Source organism: Chionomys nivalis, chromosome 1, assembly GCF_950005125.1.
Source record: "Chionomys nivalis chromosome 1, mChiNiv1.1, whole genome shotgun sequence".
Classification (NCBI taxonomy): domain Eukaryota; kingdom Metazoa; phylum Chordata; class Mammalia; order Rodentia; family Cricetidae; genus Chionomys; species Chionomys nivalis.
In genome coordinates, this window is record NC_080086.1 from 63,322,514 (window position 1) to 63,346,491 (window position 23,978).

General features: G+C 47.2%; 1 protein-coding gene across 2 annotated transcripts in view; it reads left to right on the plus strand.

Annotated features, from left to right (window-relative positions):
- Window positions 1-23,978, plus strand: part of Arhgap25 (Rho GTPase activating protein 25) — an 80,834-nt gene that overhangs the window by 24,488 nt on the left and 32,368 nt on the right. Inside the window, exons 1-4 of one of the 2 annotated variants that reach the window (XM_057770614.1) lie at window positions 13,352-13,681; window positions 13,833-14,032; window positions 19,743-19,830; window positions 22,348-22,464. In XM_057770614.1, coding sequence (XP_057626597.1) covers window positions 13,429-13,681; window positions 13,833-14,032; window positions 19,743-19,830; window positions 22,348-22,464 — 658 coding nt within the window. In that variant the 5' untranslated portion in view covers window positions 13,352-13,428. Of the gene's footprint in view, window positions 1-13,351; window positions 13,682-13,832; window positions 14,033-19,742; window positions 19,831-22,347; window positions 22,465-23,978 lie in introns of those variants that run through there. The other variant, XM_057770623.1, reaches the window with a different exon arrangement.

The window sequence follows — 23,978 nt, forward strand, 5'->3', positions numbered from 1 at the left end:
TTGGCTAGATCTAGTTGAATGGAATTATTCCCTAAAACATGACCCGTAGAGGATCTGGGACAGCAGGAACATAATAGAGACATCTATATTCCTACCTGGGCATCAACCATGCACAATCCACCTAGTGCAACTATTTGGGAACTCCGAGTCTCATGGAGGCTTCAGTTTGCCAGGAGAAGGTTTGGGTGGCAAATTGTGCTTAATTTTGGTAAATCCGGGTCTTTGCACATGTGTACTCACCGCCCCCCCACTACCAGCCCTGTGCTAGGCAGCTATAAATGCATCCCTGGAGCATCTCTCTGCAGCCAGGGTGGAAAAAAAAATTGAATCACCAAATGATAGGGATCTGTGCTCTGACTACAAACACACAGGCAGAAAACCCTGGAGAGGAGACAATCTGGTTTCCAGAGTCACATTATTAAGTTCAAATGCTGGGTCTGTCTTCCTCCCTCCCTCCCTTCTTCCCTCTCTCCCTCCTTCCCTCCTTCTTTCCCTTCCTCCCTCCTTCTCTCCCTTCCTTCCTTTTGCAGGAAAAAATCACAAATTATATAAATAAACAAGAAGGCATGGCCCATTCAAAAGGGAAAAACAGATCAGCAGAAACTGTCTGTGAAAAAGAAATAGAAAAACTGGGTGGTGGTGGTGCATGCCTTTAATCCCAGCACTCGGGAAGCAGAGGCAGGAGGATCTCTGTGAGTTAGAGGCCAACCTGGTCTACAAGAGCTAGTCCCAAGACAGGCTCCAAAGCTACAGAGAAACCCTGTCTTGAAAAAAAGAAAAGAAAAAAAGAAATAGGAAGTGTAAAAGAATATTAAAAGAAATGTTTAAGCTAAAAGTTATTATAAATGAAATAAAAATCTTACTAGAGGTTTTCAGAACCAGATACAAGGAGAAAGAATACAGAATTTGCAAACTCAAGGGCAGGCAGGTGGACGTTGTCAAGCTTGAGGAGCTTGAGCCAGATTCAAGAGAAGTGTTCAGAACCTAGGGGGTCTGTAGGACATGAGTCAACAGAGCGACACACTCATCGTGAAAGTCCCAGGGGGAGAGAGAAAGGGGAAGAGAGGATTCTGAAGAAATAACAACCAAAAACTTCTCACACTTGATGAAAAAGACGAATATAAAGATCCAAGAAGCTGAGTCAATTACAAGCGTGAGGAACTCGGGCCCAGAGAGAGGCATTGCAACCCAACTTTCAGAAAAGAATAATAAAGAGAAATTTAAAAGCAGATGGGGAGAAGTAACTGATCACTTATGAAAGAGTCTCAATAATATTATGAGAAAATTTCTCATCAGAAGTTTTGTACTCCAAAAAGCAGCAATCTAATAAATTCAACCTTCTAGAAGAAGAGTAACTGTTGACCAAGAATCTTATATCCAGCAAAATTATCCTTCAGTAATGTTAATTCAGCTCAAAAAAAGGTGCCTTCCACCAAACCAGATGACCTGAGTTCAAGCCGTGGGACGCACATGTTAGAAGGAAAGACCTGACCCCTCGTGCTGGTTTGAAAGAAAATGGCCACCAAAGGACTGGCACTATTAGGAGATGTGGCCTTGTTGGAGAAAGTGTGTCACTGTGGGGGTGAGTGTGACATACAATCCTGTTGCCTGCAGGACGTAAGACTCTCAGCTCCTCCAGCACATCTGCCTGCGTGTCACCATGCTCCCTGTCCTGATCATAACGGACTGAACCTCTCAAACTGTAAATGAGACCCCTCAATTAAATGTTTTCCTCGTAAGAGTTGCTGTGGTCATGGTGTCTTGTCACAGCAGTGGAGAGGCTAACTGAGACACCCCTGCAAGTCATCCTCTGCTCTACCAAGTTTGCGTGCACACGTGTGTGTGTGTGTGTGTGTGTGTCACTCATACTCTAGATAGGTAAATAAAAGATAGATTTAAAAACAGTGAGAGAAAAGGTAAGACGTTCCTAGAGAAACAAAAGCTAAGGGCGTTTGCTAGTCTTATGCTGCAAAAGGTTCTGAATGAAGCCCTTCAGGTCAAAATGGAAGGTTATTAACCTGTAACTCAAAAACAGCAAAGGTATACAGACCTCAGAAAACGTGTGAGGTTATTAACCTGTAACTCAAAAACAGCAAAGGTATACAGACCTCAGAAAATGCGTGTGTATGCCCGACAGTTACTAAAGCAAGTTGCAACAGTACCGTAAGCACTACCCTTTTCATGCATGATTTAACATTTTTAAAGATTACTCTAAGAAACCCTGTCTCAAAAAAACAAAAAAAAAAAAAAGATTACTCTAGATGCTAATATAATTGTAATTTTGCACTATAAACTATATGGCTTTCTTAATAATTTAAGAGGTTAAAATGTTCAAGATTAAAAAGTTGGCAATTTTCTTGGAATTATAAGATACAAAAACGCAATTTGATGACATTAAGAACTCAAGGCATAGGGCACAGGCATTTAAAAACAGTATTTGCATATTATTAAAGTTAAATTGGAATAAATTCAAATTAGAATGGAATAACTTTGGACCATTAAATGCAATTCCAATTGTAATCAACATAAAATAGCTAAGTAACATATACAAGAGAAAATGAGAAATGTAAAACTTTTGCTATTAAAAGTTCAATTAAATAAGATAGTAATACAGAAAATGAGGAACCAAATGCCATAAGGAACGTGAAAAATGAATGGCAAATGTACAGAATTAAATCCGTCATCATGAATAATTACTTTGAATGTCAATGACAAAATAGAGATTTTTCTGAGTGGAGAAGAATATACGACCCAACAATATGCTGTTTCTAAGAGGTTCACTGTGTACACAGAATCAGAGCAGATTAAAAGCAAAAGTGTTAGGATACTTTCCCTGCTAATACTGACTGAGTGAAACTCCACTCACAGCAACCAAAATGCACTGGGACCAGTAGAAGGAGCTGCAGAAGAGACTCAAGTAACTGAGATAAAAATGGAGTTGGAGACCCTGCCATCTGGCCCACAGACACACAAATAATATGTGAGTACATTGGACAATTACATACCAGCAACTTGGTAACCAGAATTGTTGAAAGAAAGTTCCAGATAGGCCACACTTTCAAGACTCAACCAGGAAGAACTAAGGATTGGAACAAACCTTCAGCTCTAGTCAAGAGTGAATCAGTAGTCACAGTTCTGACAAAAAAGACCCTACTACGTCACCAGTGAACTCCACTAAATCTTTATGTTTTCAAATTTATTTTTATTTTATGTAAAAAAGTAAATGTATTTATTTTGCCTACATGCATGTCTGTGTACCTGGTGACCTTGGAAGCCGGAAGAGGACATCAAATCCCCTGGAACTGGAGTTATACATGGTTGTGAGCCACCAGGTTAATGCAGGGGATCAAATCTAGGTCCTCTGGAAGAGCAGCCAGCGTTTTAAAATGCTGAGACATTTTTCAGCCCTCCATCAAAACCCTAAAAATGACTGACACTAATCGTTCTCTTTTCCAAAAAAAAAAAAAAGAGAGAGAGAAGACTTCCCATCTTGCATTTACAAGCTAGCACCACCCTGAAATCAAAGCTAGACAAAATGCTAAACAAAAAAGAAAACCACAAACTGTTATCTTTTATAGTATTGTTGTGAATATTACCAACAAAATACAGTCATCTGGACCCCACAATATCCAAGGCCATACATCGTCACCATGGCATTTATTGCTGGAACTCCAGGATGACTCAACTTTAAAACATCAATCAATATGACAAGCCACATAACAGAAGGAAGGAAAAATGCACAATCAAAAATGCTGAGGTTTTAGGAGTGTGCCCCCACACCAGGACATGTTCTTTAATGCCCGGGAAGGGAGTCTTCCATTCTTAATTTTGACTTTCAATAAAGTTGATGTTGAAGGTATTGAATTCAAGTTTTTTGAGAACAGTGAACCTTTTAAAATTTGTCTTAACTATGGATGATATAAGCTGGTTACCTACATAACTCTGCACTCAGAGGACAGTCTAGACATCTGGCAGAGTTAAGTGACAAAGCGGGCAAAGCCGTCTGACTTTGTGGATTTTATTAAAGTATTTAACTTTATAAACTACGTTGGAAATCATTCTTATTTACCGTGGAGAGATTAGTTTTGTTCTTCACTGTTTCTACTGCATTTTGTGTGCAGTAGCGTCTCTCTCTCTCTCTCTCTCTCTCTCTCTCTCTCTCTTTCTCTCTCTCTCCCTCCCTCTCTCTTGCCCTCCTTCTCTCCCTCTCTCTCCCTTCCTCCCTCCCTCTTTCTCTTCCTCCCTCCTTCTCTCTTTAGCCTCACCTACAACTTCCGATTTTGTTTCAGTCTTTTCAGATTTTCAGATTTTCTTTTTACTGTTGCTAAGATTGCCTTGGCCATTTCTATCTCAATGGCAGTTTGTAAAGGAGACAGCTGTCCCTGGAGGTCAAAGATCTCAGTGCCAGGGTGAAGGATGGCAGTAGTGATGCCAAGGCTGTCCCTTCTTGATTTCCCCCTCATCCCTCTGGGCTTGAGGAGAGTGACTGTGCAGGAGGTGTTCTTCACACCAGCAGCTCCAGCAGCTCCAGCGGCCCAGTGCTCCCATCATTGCCAGCAGCTCCAGCAGCTCCAGCGGCCCAGTGCTCCCATCATTGCCAGCAGCTCCAGCAGCTCCAGCGGCCCAGTGCTCCCATCATTGCCAGCAGCTCCAGCAGCTCCAGCGGCCCAGTGCTCCCATCATTGCCAGCAGCTCCAGCAGCTCCAGCGGCCCAGTGCTCCCCTCCATTACCTGATTAAATCATAGAGGGGGAGCAGATCCATGCGAGGGAAAGGTGACCTGTTTAACGTGACATCTGGGTAGTCTCACTGATTCGAGGCTGAGGAGTAACCATCGGCTCTAGAAACGCCGACTTGGAGAAATAGCCAGGATGAAATTCACAGCAGGGACTGATGGCTGTGGGATGGAGGCGAGCCTGATAGGATCTGGAGAGACTGAGCCTGCTTCCCCCATGTGCATTCCGATACATGCCATTTCTGAATTTCAATGTTTATTGAGGTTGTCGCCTTTGAATCTATCCCTTCATTTCCTCTTTGTTGAGATATTTTGAAGCAAATTCCACATACAATGTAACTTTTTGCTTCGTGCTAAAGTAAACATCTTTAAAACCATGGCTATTTTATTCCCTAACCACATTGCCTTGACCATGCTTACCCATACTAATCAATATCTCATGTCACCAGCCTTCTGATCATACCTAAAATAGTTGGATTTCTAATGAGATATTGGATCCTTTCGTCAGGCTGCGTCTCTGGCCACCACAGCCCAAGGGTTGTTCATATGCTGGGTAAGTGTTAAGGCAGAAATCATTCTTCTCAAAGTTCATTGGTGGCCCCAGGAGCCAACTAGACCAATGTCTGAGGAAGGACAAAGACTCAGGTCTTGATGGGTCTGGAGTACTGTTTCCCTGGAGGGTCTCTGCCTGTGGGAGGTAGGGCCCTCACTTGTAAAAACTGCAGAGACTTCAAGCACCTAAACACACTCTGTATGGATGTTAGGGGATAATGAAACAAACCCTTCCCTAAAGCGGCTAGTTTTGATGCTGGGCAAAGGGCATAGCTCTCTTAATTAACTCTCATCACTGAGTAGCTCATGGCTCTAGTTATCCCACAGATGTGGAACATTCTTCCTAACAGTCACATCTGGGGAAGCAGGTAGCTTCTCAATAGCCAGAGCCTCGGCTGCCTGGCCTTCGAGAGCTCATTTGCACCCATTGCCGAATCTCTCCTTGTGTCTGCACTGAGGAAGAGACCGTGCTCAGTAGGAAGTGCTCATGACACTGCGAACTTTCTTGTTATTACACTTGGTTTCCTGTTATGCAGAGATGGGCAGAGAGAGAAAGAGAGAGCGCATGAGAGAGCTATAGCAACTGGCGGAGACACACACAGACCTGGGATAGGCAACGACACTCTACAGTCCTAACAAACACGAAAGCCCCAAAACATGAACACCACAAGGGTGTCCTGAGAAGTATCCTAGACTAGAATTTTCCTGAAGGCAGGAAAACTTTAGGGCCTGAGGCTGGTTCTTAGCCTGGGTTTCTAGAGCTTCTGAATGAATGAAAGTAGCAGAAATCCAGGCCCTCCTAATTCCCACCCCCTCTTTCTTTCTCCCTTCTCTCTTACAACACACACACACACATGCACGCACGCACGCATGCACACATGCACACCCTTCTACATCCTTCCTTTCTGTCAGTCCCCCTCTTGTTACTACTGAGACAGCATTCATGCCGTTTCTGTCACAAGTCACTACTATCTTAGAATCCATTCCAAGGTGGGCTCTGCTCTCTGCATCATCGTGGTCACCCAGCTGACATGAAAGATGTTCCTATCAGATGTAGAAAGCGGAACGCACTCCAGTCGTGGGCAACCAAGACAAGCTCTCAGGGAACAATTCTAGGCCTTGCGTGAACCTGCTCTCAAGGGTGAGTGTGTCCTTTCAGAGAGGACAGCAAAAGTCCCTCTGCTGCCTCCAGGCTCGCACCTTGTTGTTTGTGTAAGTGGTGACATTCTTCATGTCAGAGGAAATGGAATTGAGGTTGATTTGTGAGCTGTTTGCAGCAGGAGGTAGCAATGGCTTTGCTGCTCAGAGGGTTCCTCAGCAGCCCTCTCGGCCTGTGGTGAAGCTGGGCTATCTCAGCACCCTCCTCCCACTCCAGGCCCTCACTAGGATTCAGTTAGCATATGGTTCTTCCAATGAGCTTTGGCAGTGAGCTGGTGAGACGCAGCATGATTACCTAATATGTCCATCTTCCTGTTGGTGTCGACAAAGCCTGGTGGTAGGTTTGAGGTTTCACTGCCATTTCTGTCAGCGTTTCTTCAAGGCCTGATGAGTGTCGCATATGACACGCTGGACGGAAGCTGAAGCAGGGGGTTGTTTACATGCAGTTCTTGGGGCAGCTTGGGTGGGGGGCAGGTGGGTGATCTATGGCTTGAGTCTGCCCCCCAAAGTTAGTGGGACTTTAGTCTGCAGTGCAGCGGCGCTTGGAGATGGAGCCTCACAAGAGGTGATCACGTCACAGAGACTTTCCTCACGGATGGAGTGGTGCCTTTGTCTGGAGAGAAGACTGTCACAGAGTGACTCCAGGCCGCTCTTACTGGCCTGCTCATCCCTCTAGACCTCTCATCATGGGGCACTGTAGCTCAAAGGCTGGTGCCACGTGCAGCCTTCCGGACCAGAAAGCAAATGATCCGCTCTGGGAAATTGCTCGGCTCCCAGTGTTCTGTTAAGCAGCAGAGACTCCTGAGGACCAGGAGCTGCCTGTGGTCAGTCCTCATGGCCTTGCTGCTGCCCAGATGGAGCATGGTTGTCTCTGTCCTCAGCAGGCTTTTTTCCTTTCTAACCACTTTGATTTGTGATGTGGGCAGCTCTCTTCACCACAGGATGCCGCTCCTTCCTGGGTCTTGTTTCCTGAGCATGGATAGTTGGCTTTAAAATCAGATTTCCAGGAATCACTTTAGCTCTCTGAGTGTCAGACCCTTGCATTTAAAACGGAGGTGCACAGCCAGGTACTACCTACTGTAGAGCCGGCGTGGGCTTGGAAGTAATGGAAACTTATGGAGTCTGCACCAAAACAGGTGCTTGCAAGTACGTGATATGAGTAAGGAACTGGCAGTTTATTATTGCTGGAGTAGGTGTCATTCCTTGTACGAGCCACTGCCTGCCCTGGGACAGTGAACATACCTAGAAGGCCCACAAATAGGAAAATTTGCCATCATTTGTTACAAATATATGAAGTCCCTTGATGATAACTCTCAGTATATCCTTAAATGCTTATTTCATACACTTACTAAATAATCACCAAGGACCATGTGCTGGCCAAATCTCTTACAGGCTATATGGCATTCTAACTGCATGGCGCTTTCACTGAGTGGCACTCTCCCTGCGTGGCGCTCTCCCTGTGTGGCGCTCTCCCTGCGTGGCGCTCTCACTGAGTGGCGCTCTCCCTGCGTGGCGCTCTCCCTGCGTGGCGCTCTCACTGAGTGGCGCTCTCCCTGTGTGGCGCTCTCACTGAGTGCCGCTCTCCCTGCGTGGCGCTCTCACTGAGTGACACTCTTACTTCATGGCACTCTCATGGTGTGGCGCTCTCACTGCGTGGCACTCTTACTACATGGTATTCTCATTGTGTGGTACACTCACTGCGTGGCACTCTCACGTGCCCCGAGGGAACCAGCACATCTTCCTCTTGTATGGAGGACTGTATCCATAGCCTCTAGATGGCTGCTCCCCTCTGTGCCCACTGCTGTGTGCAGCCACAGTGACATCTGAAGATCATCTACCACTTCATTTTTCTGAAGTGAGGTTTTCGTGTTAGTTAAATTTTTCCTTCTAGCTTCTCTTGATTCAGACCCTTAAATGTTAGGACCCAGAAGTCTGGGGTGGCTGGAAGCGAAGCATTCTTGTTCTCTAATCATAACCCCTTTGCTCCTGAAAATGGGTCCTGGGGCTCTGAGGGTTTCTTGAGGCAGAGAGTTACGTGGTCTAGGATCTGACACTGTCCTGCTGTCTGTCAAGGGCTCAGCAATGTAGGCTGTGCCAGCAGTGGGAAGGGTAGCTTTCCTGAGCTATGCAACCCCCAGGCCACAGACTCCTGGCTCCTCCTTGTTGATTCTGCACTCAGCCTGCCCATCCCTTCTCAGTCGTGTCTCACAGTGCGTCCTTGCCCGCTAGCCCCTTCCTAACCCAGGCTTGTCTGCTCCACCTGGGATTCCCTGTGGTGTCCTGCTGACCTTCACTTCCACCTCCCTCCCCTTTTATCCTTCACCCTTCCCAATCTATCACTGCCATCTTGTTTGACATTAAATCAACTACATACTTACAATAATAATGTTCACAGCACTGCTTGCTTTTCAATTCCTGTGGGTTTTTGTTGTTGTTGTTGTTTTGTTTGTTTTGTTTTCTCTGTGTAGCCCTGGCTGTCCTGTCTGTAGACCAAGTTGGCCTCAAAGTCGCAGAGATCTGCTTGCCTCTACCTCTCGAGTGCTGGTCACTTCTTGTGTTTTAAAACTAAGCGCTGGCTGAGGTAGGTCCATTATCATTGTTAACTCTTGAGGGTTAATCACTCACACACTGCCCCTGATACTCACAAACTCATGAAAGAAGAAACACGCCGTAGAGTCATGGCCACGGTTACAGAAGCATCTGTACCCCTCTGCCTCCTGCCTGCTCTTGACTGGGAGTCAGGACACAGGATGAACAAGGGCAAGCAGAGAAGCAGCGTCCTTGTCCTCTTACATCGCAAGTGGAGAGGGAAATGGTAGGAAAACTACAGGCGAGGTGTCGGATGCTGGACTGCTCGGATGCTGGACTGCTCGGATGCTGGACTGCTTATGCGCCCCTGGTGAAGAGGGGGCAGCGCCGGAACACTGCGAGTTTAGCTGCTGGCTGGTGGAGGTGTGGCCTGATGTGACTCTCAAAGGGTGAGCAAGAACTTTTAAAGAGGAAATCCACGCAAGAAGGACACTGTCCTGTGGGTTGGGTGTGTAGGGAGAGCAGAAAATGAGCAGAAAGCCACTAAAACCCCAAGTCCAGGGGCAGGGTGTTTCCACCTGATCTAGGAGAGGCGTTGATGTTCCAGGAGATCTGCAGTCAAGAGACAAACCCAAGTTGAGGGTAAACCTCAGAAGGGCCATGGCATCAGCAATCTCATCAGCGCTGACTGCAGGAGCCTATGGGTCCCTCACAGAGACAGTCACAGGACTGTTGTACACAGAGAAGGCAGGCAGGCGGGGCTGTGTTTGTGAGTACAGGTAGGAATGGCAGACGGTGTGAAGGTGGCAGAGTGGGGTGGGGGTTGGGTTTGACTAGCAGTGTGGTGAACTTGAGAAATTCCCTGGTGTCTGTAAGCAGCCCTGTGATGAGTCTGCAAGAGCAGTCTGGAGGGACTCCGTGGGAGCTGTTTGTCCAGACAGGCGTCCCCAGTGCTAGCAGCTCGTGGAGAGAGAACAGCACCAGGCTCTCCCAATTTAAAGCCTGGTGAAGCTTCCCCGCCACACCCCAGCCCCCTAAGGCAGACCGGGGCAGCTGGAGAGCACATGGTAGAGACACTTCAAAGGTGGGCCCTAGGAAAGTCTGTGGTTCTTTTTCAGGTCAGTGGGTCAGCAGATGGGAGAGGAAGAGGAAGTGACAGTGTTTCCGAGGCAACCGCTCAGCTCATACTTCCTTCTTCAATTTTCTCTTGTTCCAACTTGGGGCAAAACTAACTTCTGCTGTAGAAATACAACCCTGGGTGCACAGCACATCTTCTGTTTCTCTCCTCTCCCTGTAGACTAAAATTCAGCATGAACAATCTCATTACAAAATGTGTTTATGCTTTTTTGTGGTCCCCCCTTATTCAGTAACATGAAATGGCTCTCTTTTCCCTCTCAGAGAAAGGTTGAAGCCCCAGTCTATACCCAAGTCTTCTCTGGGCCCACTAGTCCATCGGCAGCCGAGTACCTGAAATATGACGGATGGGAACATAGTTTTACTTAATTCTATGTATCCCAATGCACTCATCTGCCTACAGCCACTTACAGTGAGTGCTGTGTTGTTCAGCACAGTGCTTGCAGGGGGCTTGGTCTTCTTTCTGCTAGGATGAGGGTGGGTTTCTGACCTCACTCAAACCCTCACTGTGCTCTTGCAGGGAATTCTACAAACCCCGTGTGGCTGTAGCTTCGCTCTGCCTCCCTTGTCCCCAGGAGCCTTCTGCAGTCCTGTCTACCTAGTTCATTCCTCCTCCCGTAGGGGAACACTTCCCACGGGTATGAAGACCAGCTCACAGCGGAGCTTCTCGCCGACCATGTTCGTTATGAGGAATTAACCACCGACAGTAGCAGATCTCCTACAAAGGGGCTGTTCAAAGATGTGGCAAAGAATGGTAGTCAGAGCCAAGGCCCACCCGGCCACTTCTCTCATACTTGCACCATCTACAAGATGGCCTGATGACCACTACTGGGACCCAAGCCTGGGCAGGAAGCTCCTCTGTTCAGTTGCTGGCTCACTCTGCCCCAGCTGTCACTGTCCCCCAGTACCGGGATCGGCTTCCTGCTGTGTAGAATGGGCACAGATCTCTCCACATGCTCTAACTTAGAAGGGAAACCCTGGACATACAATCATATCAGGGATGGTAAGAGGACAGTAACCACTCAAGAGACACTGGCTGGGTGTATGGTGAGAGGGATCGTGCCAGGCCAGGGCTTGGGATTGTGCTCTCTCATGGCTGTCTTGTCCTCTTTGGGCTGTATTTAAGAATGCCAAGCATTCACACGGCCTCTTGCCTTTCCCAGGCCATTCTTCGAGGCACAGATGTTTTTAGGCTTGATCTTTTTTTTTTTTTTTGGCTTGTTGTTGTTTTTTACCCTAAAGAATCATGAAATCCCTCCAGAACTAAGTATAAAGAATCCCCTAGCCACTGGCTTCCATGCTAATCAAATTCCCTCCAATTCTACATATTTCTGGTTTTTTTTTTAGATCCCTGTCCCTTTTTTGGATGATTCTGAGATCCTCCACTTTTCTTGCCTCTAAAAGTGATCCTAACCAGGTCTGTGGGGTTCTGGGAGTGGCTAAAGAGACCTAAGTCCTCATAGATACCATGTGGCCTCTGCCTGACTTCTTCCCTTTCTTGTTGGTCCCATTTATTCCTATGGAGCTTCACATTACTCTGCTGCAATAAGGGGTCCTCTTCTCATATCTGGTGTTGCTGTAGATGGGCGACCATAGGAGCTGCACTGCAATGAATGGGCTCACACTGAGCCCATATTACAGCAGAAGAGAATGTCATGGCCTCCCTCTCCCACCCTCTTCAAAAGCTCTGTGTGTGAGCGACACTTTCACCTTTATCCATGTGTGCTCTCTTTCTGGTACAGATGAGTCTCTTCAAGATACACCCCTACAAAGAGAGAATCAAAGCCACACGAAGTTTTCAGTCCTTCACTCAGGTCCGCTCCTCCTTCTTGTTCCACAGCCAGAGCCTGTTCATCCTCTCACTGCCCTGGTGGTTGCTTGAGGAAGTAATCAGCCCCAGTGAAAGCCCCCGGGAATGAGTTATAGCTGGGAAGGAAGACTGGAAGCAAAGTCTGTTGTTGTTGTTAGGGTATTAAGACACACTGATACAAAACAATCTCTACAAACCAAATGGGCATCAAACTGAACCGTTATCTTCCACAGCCACTGACCGTGTGCTCTCCCATGCTGATGGCTGTCCAACGGAAGGCTCAATCAAGCGTGTGTTGCAACTCTTCCAGTTCCCTAGTGGAAGCTAAGGGCTGAAAGTGTGACCTAAGTGTCTTCTAGGAACTCAGAGTGACTGCAAGGTTGAAGGGCCCAGGTAGGCAGACGCCTGTGCACACAGCTCTGGAGTCGGTGGAGCAGAGACTGCCATTCTGTGTGGTTCTGGTGAGAACTAGCATTGTGAGAAGAATGCTACGAACGTGGATAAAGGCTGAGAGCCATGGCCTACAGGGAGACAGGCAAGCAGGGATCAAAGGCAACAGGGAGAAGTTTGCAGTTAGAGATTTGCACTCAAGATGGGAGTGAGTGAAACAGGGGGTCTGAAGCTTGAAGTGAGAGAAAAACTGCTCTTAGAGACGAGCTCTGTCCTTCGAGTTAGAAGCAGTCACCAGCGACAGAAATCAGAGTGGCAAATGCTTAACTAAGTGTGCTAAATGGTTTCTGTGTGTTGTCTGTGTAATACTAACAATTCTGTATTGTAAGGACTATCAACAACCCAGGTTAGCTAGTATGGAAACTGACTGGGGTTTGGAGAAGTGCCAGTCAAAAGCAAGGCAAGAAAGGACAGCTCTCTAGTCAGGTAAGGAAAAGTGATGAGAATAGACTCAATACTTTAACCATATCATTAATGTCTCAGGACCAACCAAAGCTAACGAAACGAGCAGTGAGCTAGAGATGTGCTTCAGCTGCAGAGCGGAGCCCAGACACTGCTGTCAGCAGCGAGTTCAGAACTCGCACAAGGCCACGGCTCTGCCGCGCAGTCCCTGTGGCATTGGCTAGAGAAGCACAAAGGCAGGTGTTAGAGGAAAAGTTTGGCTGGAAGCCAGGGGGTGAATGGGTCACTTTGAGGGTACAGGAAGTAAGGACGGCGACAGTTGTTCTGGGTGGGGGTCACCATGGAGGCACAGACCAGGACTTGATCAAATGACAGGCAGAACTCTGTAGGAAGCCAAAAGCCGATGATAGCATGCAGTGGGTGGAGGGGTCTGGCTTTGAGATCCACTTCTGCTTCTGCTTCTGCTAATGGTGACATCTGACCAGAAACGTAAGACAGATGTACCAACCGAAGCCCTTGGCCCTGCTGCAGAGGGATGTAAACACAGTGGGTAGGTGACTGGAGGACACAAGATGACGCTTGGCCAGAAACTTCAGGAGGTGCCAAGTCCTCTGGGTCTGGCACAGGGATACAGCCTGTTGGAGACACAGTGTGGGGCAATGGGGTCCAAGTTCCAGGCTGACTCTGCAAAGGGGCCATGGAGGGAAAGCAGTCAGCTTCCGGTGGTCTGTGCAGCTGTGTGGGCCTTACTCTGGACACAAAGCTGGGCATTATTTTGTTCTCTGTCAGATACTCCCACGCAGGAAAAGGAAGCACCTCTGTCAGATGCTGTGGCCACTTCCTCTTCAGAGGCCCCAGCCAATCTCCGTTTTGCGGCTCGCGGGGCCAGAGGCAGCCGGACTGCAGGCTCTGGTTCGTTGGGCTCCTTTCAGGAACAGGGCCCTGGCTCCTCTCTGGGGTGTGGGGGGACATCAGGGTTTTCTCTCAGGTCCCCCGGCCGCCCTGTTCTTGACTCCCTGCTTCATGTCCCTCAGTCAGCCTGCCTGTCTGTTCCTCTCTACAGCTCGGTCAAGGAGCGTGATGACTGGGGAGCAGATGGCGGCCTTTCACCCACCCGCCACCCCCAACCCCCTGGAAAGGCCAATTAAGATGGGCTGGCTGAAGAAGCAGAGGTCCATCGTGAAAAACTGGCAGCAGCGGTACTTTGTGCTGAGAGCTCAGCAACTCTACTACTACAAGGACGAAGAGGACTCCAAGCCGCAGGTACCCGCGGGGTGTGTCCTTGCTTTGGGGCCAGAGGAGCCGGGCAGGGGCCCACTGGCTGCTTCCAGTCCCCTAGACCTCCTCAGCGAGGAGACACAGAATCATCCAGACACCTCCACCTGGGTGGTGCTCTTGCCTTGTCTATATGCCCCGAGTGTGAAGATGGCTGAGATGTTCCCATTAGCGCAGTAGGGTTCCTAGGGCACCCCAAGTCCAATCTCACACCACAATGGTGACACAGATGGCAACCCACCATAGTAGCTCAGAAGAACTGATGTGGGGACTCATTGTTGTTGTTCAATAAGTATATCTGGAACAATGATTGTATTTAATGCCTAATGCATTCGCACATAAATATTCCCACACCAGTTCATTGGAGATGTGAACTAAATCAATGAATAGAGCCAGGGAAACAGCTGCTGAACGGAGCAGAACAGAGTCACAGTAGATAAGGGAAGCCAGCAGCTGTTAGAGGAACGATGAGTTGTTGGGAGACACGTTACGATCTTAGACAGGCGCAGGAGTGCACACTGACTTCATGCAGGTGGTGGGGATGCTAAGGAGAGGGGGCTGCTAAGTGGACCTCTGGGACCAGAGCCTCCTGGGCAGAGGAAATGGCCACACGCAGACTAGAGGAGCATGTGTGACCTGAGTAGAAAGCATGGAGGGTTCCGCGTGGCAGGAACAGAACCAGTACAGAGACCCGGAGGGGAAGAGCTCAGAGAAGTGAGGGCAGGGGTGGAGGTCTAGGGGCCAGGTTGTGATCGCCGCTGCACAGACTTGGGCGTTTACACTGTGTGTCATGAGAGCCACCGTGGGTTTCTGACCGGACGGAAGACCATCTTTAGCTTGCCGTAAACAGAAGGTTCTGTGTGTCCTAAACAGAATGAAGTTTGAGTAGGGAGCCCAGGGAACACTGTTAGTGGGATCAGGACTAGGAACGTCAGAGGGAGCTGGGGGCTGGGAGGCAGCAGTGGTCAGATTCAGGATTTACGAGAACAGAGGCACAGCGTCACACCTGAGGGTCAGGATGAGTCCACAGACAGCTTTGATCCTCAGTCTCAGGCCCGTCCCTTCTCCCTGCACCCTCTCTTCTGTCTATAGCGGGAATGAGAGTGTGACAGGCTGTCATTAGCCATGCCTATGGGACCCCGAGTGTAAACTGAGGTCTCTAGCGCCCAAGATTGCTGCACACCCACCTAGAGTTCCTGTGGGTGGTAACAGAAGCAGCGTGGAAGGGCTTTACTAGAACTTCTTAGAGAAAATAGACTCCAAAACTTAGGAAGGAGAAGATGAGGCACATATGGATATTGGAGGTGGCTGAGCAGACGAACCGACGAGCAGATGGGCGAACCAAAATGAAAGTCAAGGGGCTCTGCCTCGCCAGGCGTCTGCAGGGATCTGTGTGGTGCGTGGACTTCCTGTTCTTTATGAACAACACAGACCTGTCGAGCCTAGCAAACGCAGGACAAGATCACAGTGGCTAGCGTGTCAGCAACACGAGAATTCTCTGGGAGGCAATGCCGTGTTTGCCACCGCAGCCTACCGAGAGGGCCGCTGGGTAGAGGCTGTCTCTGTGAAGTGTGGAAAGGGGAAGTTGTCTCCCTCGGAGCACTGCGCTCTTCTCGTGGCCCTGCAGTTATCTCTGCCTTTTCTGGATTCTCCTTCTTGTTTAAATGAGACAATACTGCCTGGCCTGTGTTTATCACATGCTCTAATAATATAAAGTACCTATGAAAACCTGTCTTGTAAAAGCAAGCTAGTGACATGGGTAAAACAGTCATGTGTGAGTCCCGACTTCTTCCCCGTGTGGGAAACTCACGACTCTTCATGATTAAAGGGGATGAGTAGGCGATTATGTCCTAAGCTGCAAGGACAGTTTATTACGAAATCTGTGAATATAGTAATCAGACCAAGAGGGCAAGTGAGGAAACCACACAACCCCTACCAAGTGGCTAAAAAAAAAATGACCAGTAAAACAACAGATTCATTTCAGATCTAAAAATGAAGGGCTAGAATGGTTATTCCTTACAAAGGACATATTTTGCTGTGTGTTGTACTGCATATTTGTCTAGAAAAGCTGCACTCGTACATGGTAGGAAATTTAGATCATTAGAAAAACACAAAAATTCCCATCAAGAAGTAGTTGCCTTTTAATCCCAGCACTTGGGAGGCAGAGGCAGGTGGATCTCTGTGAGTTCAAGGCCAGCCTGGTCTACAAAGGGAGTTCCAGGACAGGCTCCAAAGCTACAGACAAACCCTGTCTCGAAAAAACCAAAAAAAAAAAAAAAAAAAAAAAAAAAAAAAAAAAAAAAAAGAAGTAGTTGCCTAAGTCCAGCATTCCCTGGCCACAGATACTTAGAAAGTTGTCCCTTAAGTGTGAAATAAGGATTTCACTTAATGAAAGTGGCAATATGTCACAAATATTGTTTCTTAGAATTGAATATTATTCTACAATATCACCAATAATCATGGCAAATAATATACTGTATAAACATTCTGAAATTTAAGGTATTTTTTGCTGTTGTTTTTTCATGACAGGGTTTCTCTATGAAGCCCTGGCTGTCCTGGAACTCACCATAGACCACGCTGGCCCCAAACCCACAGAAATCCACCTGCCTCTGCCTCTTGAGTGCTGGGATTAAAGGTGTGTGCCACCATTGCCAGACAGGTGTTATGAAATTAAAAAAAAAAAAAAAAGAAGCTGAATGTCTTACTATTGGAAATTGAGTTGATGTTCACATTATTATCCCAAACCACAGCTGGTGACTGTCCTGCTGTCTTCCTGCCATCCCCACCATCTCATTCAAATGCAGATCACATCTATTTAATGCTCTACTAACTATATGGTCATTTATCAGTGCTTTGGGGATTCCTGGAACTATCTAGAAATGAACTGGAAGCTATAGCTACAGGCTAGGTTCTTGAAAACAAGTAATGCCCTGTTTCCTCATTCCTGAATGTGGGGAAAGACTTAAATGGGAAACACCCATTAGCAAAGATGCAGAAGACACAGCAGCGTCTGCGTGGGCTTAGGGGAGCTGCATTTTAAGAAACAAGGATGGTTTATTTCATAACTAAAAGTCAGTGCAAGAAAATAAAGCTTCAGATAATAAATGGGAAACTCTATGCGCATATTTAGTAAACAAATGTTCTTACACTTTAAAGTATTCTTCCAAAACTGCAAGAAAATTTTAAACAAATCAGTAGAAAAAATGGCTAAATTTACAAAAGAAACGCAATGTCCAATAAATGTCTGCTAGAACTTTGACCTCATTAACAATCAGTGTAATACAATACACATTAGTGATCCACCATGTCCTCTTGCCAAAGTAGGAGAAGCGTTCTAAGTGGTAGTGGATGAAGTCAGGGAACAGGAACCCTGCACGCAGTTGGTGGAAGTGTGTGGTGCCCTGACATCGCAGAAAACCTTTGTTCCAAATTTCAAAGTGAAGGAATTCAACCCAACAGGCCTGTCAGTGCTGTGACATGTTTAACAACAGGCTCTCTGATAGCAAACTTTGTGCAGGATTTGCCAATATTTCATGTTTGCTTCAAAGTACCACATGAGGGCCGGAGAGACCGCCTAGCAGCAAAGAGCATTGACTGCTCTTCCAGAGGACCCAAGTTCAATTCCCAGGACATGTGTGGTGGCTCCAATTGTCTGTAACTCCAGCCCTTCTCAAGCTTCTGCTTGAGAAGGCATACACGTGGCACACAGCTATACATTCAGCAAATAAATGTATACACTCATATACATAGAATAAAGTTGAACTAAAAAATTGAAGTGCCACATGAAGTCAGGGAAGCTAGAGCTGAGAAGATTTGCAATGGTGCACGTAGTGTTCCACAAAATTTCTACCACATGGATAAATCCCACCACAGACATAATAGAAAGGTGTGGGAAAGAACAAGAAGTAACAAGCTTGGGGTAACACTATCTCTTTCTTTTCTTACTTTGTAATTATGTGGGAGGCAGGGGCGGGGGTATGTGCTGGGAACCATTTCCTGGAGCTGGAGCTACGGGCCACTGTGCTGGGAACCAGAATCGGCTCCTTTAGAAGAGAAGTAGGCACTCTTAACTGCCGAGCCAACTCTCCAGCATCTTATTATTCTTTTGAATATGAAATCATTTGCCATGCACTCACACAGTGTAAGTTTTAGTGATTTGGAATGCATCTCGATCTGCTTTCGGGAGCCATGCACTCTGGTTCTGCCCCGTCTCTACTCAGAATCCACTCAGGCCAGCTGGCAAAGTTAGTGACAGTAGTGGCAAGGCCTGAGCCCTTTTCTTTCTTCCCTGTCCCACCTTTACCCCCCAGGGCATCTTCCTCTCATCACCCTCCTGTTGGTTATGGTGTCCCAGGGTCTCCCTGCACAGTGTGTGTGTGTGTGGGGGGGATCTGCCGGGAGTGTTGGTGCCCAGTGTGTGTGGCTCGAACTCTGTCGCTTCTTTGAGCTGAGTCTGGGTCGGAAATCCTGATCAGGATTTCTGGATTCTCGCTGTCCAGTGTTCACATCATCATTTTCTTGTTAGTGTGACTTGTGGTGTTTGGTCAGCTAATTAACATCTTGCAGTTTCGTTTCCTCACTTCTTCCGTCAGGAGAACAGTCCCTTCTGGATTTCTCGTGAGGATCTGCTCCACTAATCTAGTCGTAGCAGTGAGTAGGGTCTGGCACCTCACATACATGCAGTAATGCCAGTACTTTATCTTTACAATTTGTGATGAAGTGATTTGGGGTACCAAGTCACAGTGTAGAGAGGTACCTCTGAAAGCAACTTTCCTTTCCGGGGGCATTCCTTCCTGTACAGAAACGACATGCTTTCTTCCTCCGGAGCCACACTAACCCAGACTAGTAGAGCAGCCATGTGACATAAGGATGGTGTGAGGAGTCAGGTGACCTCCAGACAGTGAGCCCTGCAGGTAACAGCATTAAAGGTTGCAGAGGATGGCAGAGCTCTACCTAATAGACAGGAAGCTTTTCCTCCTTTTTATCTGCTCCTTCTTGCTATCTCCTCCTCCCCTCCTCTCCCTCTTCCCTCCCTCCTCTTCCTCCTCACTCCCCCTCCCCTTCCTTCTTATTTTTTCTTTTTCTCTCTCAGACATCTTTCTTCCTAGACCCCAGGAAACTTTCTTTTTCCAGGTTTTTGATGTTATTTTGGAAATGTCTTAATCTTCTGGTCCTTTATGCTTTCACCGTGGCTGGTTTTTGTTTAGACTGGAATAACAACATCTTAGGACACCTGATGTCTGACCTTCAACTCGGTAACTTGTATATAAAACAGGAGTAACTAAGTCTAGAGAAGTCAGCTATGCCCTTTAGCTCCAAATCTAAATCTCATCGGAAAGGTGGATATGATGGTCCTTGCCACTCAGGTACTGTGAAGATCTAGTGAACTGCCCTATGGGAAAGCCCAAGGCCTTGCTGAAGCATTGTATGCGTGCAGGGTAGAAGCGACTTGGCTCTCTGACAAGGCGTCTCCAGTCAGGCCTTTTCCCTGCTTTCCCTAGGGATCCCAGCAGCTGCCACTCACCTTGGCCACGACCCGAGTCAGAGGGATGGATGTCCCTTAAACTGGAGGCAGCTTTCCTGTTCCTCCGCTTGCCCTCCTCACTCACTGTTAGCATCTCGTTTGTTTCCCCGAATTAGCTGCTTCCTAAGTAAGAGATTGTTGATTGCATACAAAGCATAACCTTTGATCTTTCAGGGATGTATGTATCTGCCTGGCAGCACAGTCAAAGAAATCGCCACAAACCCCGAAGAAGCAGGGAAATTTGTCTTTGAAGTTATTCCAGGTAGGTAGCCTGCATTTCCACCTCACACCTAGAAGTCAAGGTGATGGTCCCTCATTCAATCATGCCACTTCCACAGAGGTCAGAAGCTATTGCTACTGACAGGAAGAGCAGCCACGGCATTCAGTTCAGCATTCAAGGGGACGTCCATCTCACCATCCGTCTCTGTCTCTTCCTACCACAGTATCTTCCTATTTACACACACGAGTGGACATATAGAAATCCTAAACTCAGAACCTATGTTCCCGCAGCTGTTTCCAAGACTCCATACTGCCTGGACTAACGGAAAATTTTTAGTTCATCTCTTTGTCCTCCTCTTGCAGAAGGTCATGGTGCCATAGGAAACAGGATTCCTGATGAGGGCCCTGTCTGGGCAGACCTCAGGTCCAAGGCTCACAGTAGTGCGTATTTACATCACGGAGACAGCTGTTGAGGGAGGAGCATCTCTACCTTTCTACCTGACCGTCAGCTTGAGTTGTGGGGGTTCTCCTATTGGGTAACACATCCCACTCAGCCTCCATACGTAGCATTTTAGGAGATATTATCTCTCATCCAACAGCAAATGTGCTGGGCATCTGCTGAAAGCTGGGGCTGCTGTAGGGCTGGAGCTCAAAGAACGGAAATGGCCGCACGCAGCATACAGTCCAGCCTCACGCCACATAGCACAGATGAACTATGTAATCTTCTGGATGGGACAACATCTAAAGCAAAGAGAGAACACGTTCTGTCTGAGGGGATGGAGGTGGTTGCTTCATCGATGATCATGGAGCAGGCCGAGGGTGTGTCACTCAGAACGTGGGATTGGGGTAAAGTTAGGAAGCTGCTAACAGAGAAAGGAAGTGTTTGGCTGGAAGAAGCCTTTCTGAGGACAGGGATGACCAGGGCAATGTCCCCAAGCCTCCATGTGACAGAGAATTCCAAGTGGGTCAGTGTGGTCAGGGTGGCATGATTTCAGGAATGGGGATTCGATAGGCACTTCTTGGCAATTATAAGAAATTGAACGTCTATGCCAGAAGGATGCAAAGCCACTGGGCCACTCTATGGCTCACATTCAAAATGCATGTGATTTGAGAGTGAAATGTAGGTTGTAGGGATGAGAACAGAGCAGGGATGGATATTAGTGAGGAGACTCGTGCAACAAGGCAAGTCAGAGGTGGTGGCTAAAGGAAGTTTCCTGGTGGGGCTTCTCACGGCAGAACCAAAGGGGCTCCCGGAGCCAGTAAATCAAGATGTGTTTTGATGGTGCCGCAGACTGAAGTGTGTTCTTGGCAGAGAAGGACACCAGATAGGTTCTGCCCAGCAGGATGTCCGTAGGGAGGAGGAGAGCAGCAGCCTTGCCCGGTGTTTGGTTGGGCAGATACCTGGTATCTCTGGGCTTCGGTCCTAATGACTGTAAACTGGTAACACAACTTCCCACTTCATCTCAGAAGGACCCTGCGCTTACTCAGGTCATTCTTAGTTCTTCCCTGAGCACCATTTGCTTCCAGGTCTACCCCTGGAGACACCCATGAGAAAGACTTTCGTGGAGAAGAGACTGACAAGATGCCTTTCGAATTGGCTCATCCAAAACTGAGAAAGAAGGGTTGGTGGTACTAAGTCCAAAAGACCAGAACTAAAGGGATTGGATAGCCGGTTTCTGCAGGAAAATTCAGGGCTATGTCCCTGGGACAGTTGGAATATTCTCTCTCTCAGATGACCTGGCATTGTAGGAAGAGGGGGCTTCAACAGCATCTGGTGATCGAAGGAATTACTACTATTTTTGTCCCTTCTAACACCTTTATCAACTAAAGAAAGTTCTGTATCTGCAGATTTCTGCCTGCAATGAGGCGTAGCAAGATGTTAGGTTCCTTTCTTCCCCTCATTTCTTTTCTTGCCACTTTTCCTCATTTTGTCCCTTCCTGTGACACCTGTCCTGTCTTTTCCACCATCTTTCTGCCACTTGACCATTTGAGCTTTACTCCCTTTACTAGAGTGAGAATGGTAAACAAGGCCCCACAGTCTCCATGTGCCCCTTTTAAGTGAGTGTTGGAAACCCACTCTCTGCAAGGCTCTGAGTGATCCCAGCAGCCTGTGACGGGAGACACTCGTTCTATGAGAAAGGCACTCTGGCACCCATTGCCGGGGGCTTTTGTTCCCTCCCAGATCGCCACAGCTGAGCTCCAGCTGCTTTGAGAAGCACCAGTTGTGGGCATGGAGACCAGACATCTCCTTGAATGCTGAACTGAATGCTATAGCTGCTCTTCTTGTCAGTAGCAATGGCTTCTGACCTCTGTGGAAACGGCCCTCTGCCAAAGCCAGGGCAATTATGAGTCCTGTATTCAGTGACTTGTCAATGGAAATATGCTATTGGCTAAAGCCACAGGAGTGGCCCAAGACCCAGGATCACTGAGCGAGGCTGGACAGCACTGTTTTGACTCTCAGTGCTTACTGAACTAGGAAACCAGGTTCAGCTTTCGCCCATCCCCCTGGCTCTGGCTCCTCCCGCTCTACAACCTTCCCATGTGCTACTCTTTCCTTCAGCCTCATGTGACCAGAATCGCGTGGGTCAAGACTCCTACGTCCTCATGGCCAGCTCCCAGGTAGAGATGGAGGAGTGGGTGAAGTTCCTCAGGAGAGTCGCCGGCACGCCCTCTGGAGGTAAGGACGGACACTGCACAACCATTTCTGAGCAGGCCTCCTGGGAGGAGGGGGAAGCTGGCTCCAGGCACCATCTCTCTTTCTGCAGTGTTCAGGGGATAGGGTCAGAGACCTCTGAAGCCACTGGCATGATCAGTCCTCTGCTGAGTATGGGGAAGAGGCTTCTGGGTATCTCGCCATCCTCCTAGATCACCTCAAAGAGCCAACTCCAGATCAAATAGAATCATAGTAAGTCCTTTGCCTTGTCCAAGCAAGGCATGTGACACCCCGAAGTAGGGGAGTCTCCACTTTGGCTAAAGTCCTGTCTCTGAGATGAAGAGATTGGCTAGCTGAGCTGAGTTACTGGTAGCCTTAATTCTTACTGTGCCATGGGTCTATCTGTTATGGATCCAAGAAGTCAAGGACAAGATGGACAACCAAGGCTGGTCAGTACAGAAGGACAGCTGTCCCTCAGAAGATGGGGGTCTTACAGATGTGTGGTAAATTCTGCATTTAGCCCTCTCTAGGGTGTGCAAAGTGTTTGAGGTCTCTGGGCATCCTAGCGAGATTTTCACTGTTGGGCAATGGTTGGACTACAAAAGACAAACAACAAAAATCTGATGCAAAATATGTATGAGATCAACAGTGTGAATTTAGCATGTTTTCTTCATTTTATAAAAACATAAAGTAACTCAAATGGGTAAGTTCACAAAATACCATTTTCCAACATTTTAGGAAAATGAGCTACTTGTGTTGACTCCAGGAAAACTATAAATATGTAATTAATTATTGATGCTGTCTCTTATTTTAGAGCTCATTTATGGAAGCATTCATGGTTAAATATTGATTTTAGTTCCCAACAATTTCTTTCAGAAATTATAAGAATACCAAAATATGTTATGTAAAACTGAAAAAAAAAAATCAGTCATTTGAGTTCTTTTAATACTTCTTTGTTCCAACCAGGGTTGTGCATACATATATATTTTTTCTAAATGATAGAATGTATGAAATTTTATATACTTTATCACTCAGTTATTTCATATTACCATAAAATCTTTTTGAAGGTTTATTTTTATTGTTTGTGTATGCATGCGTGAGTATGTGTGTGTGTGCGTGCGTGTGCGCGCACACACTCAAGCTCACGAGTGTATGTGCATGTACGTGTGCGCAGGCCTGTACATGCATGTGGTTCTTGTGGAGATCAGAAAACTGTGTCAGATGTCCTGGAGTCATAGCTACAGGCAGAGGGCTGCCTTTGGATGCTGGATCTACACTCGCATCCTCTGCAAAGAGAGGTCCCCTCTTACCCATTGAACCATCTATCTAGTCCCTACTATAGAATATTACTGTGTCATTCCAGAGGTTGTTTTGATGCAGAATAGAAATCACATCCAATGATGTTAAGTAGCAGAAAGGGTTGCTGGGTTAGATGCACTGAAGACAGGGACTGTCATGGACCCCAAAGGTTCAGGAACTGAAAAATAAAATTCTATCAGTCTCTCTGGGTGATGCCTTCACCCATTGGCTTCTCTTTG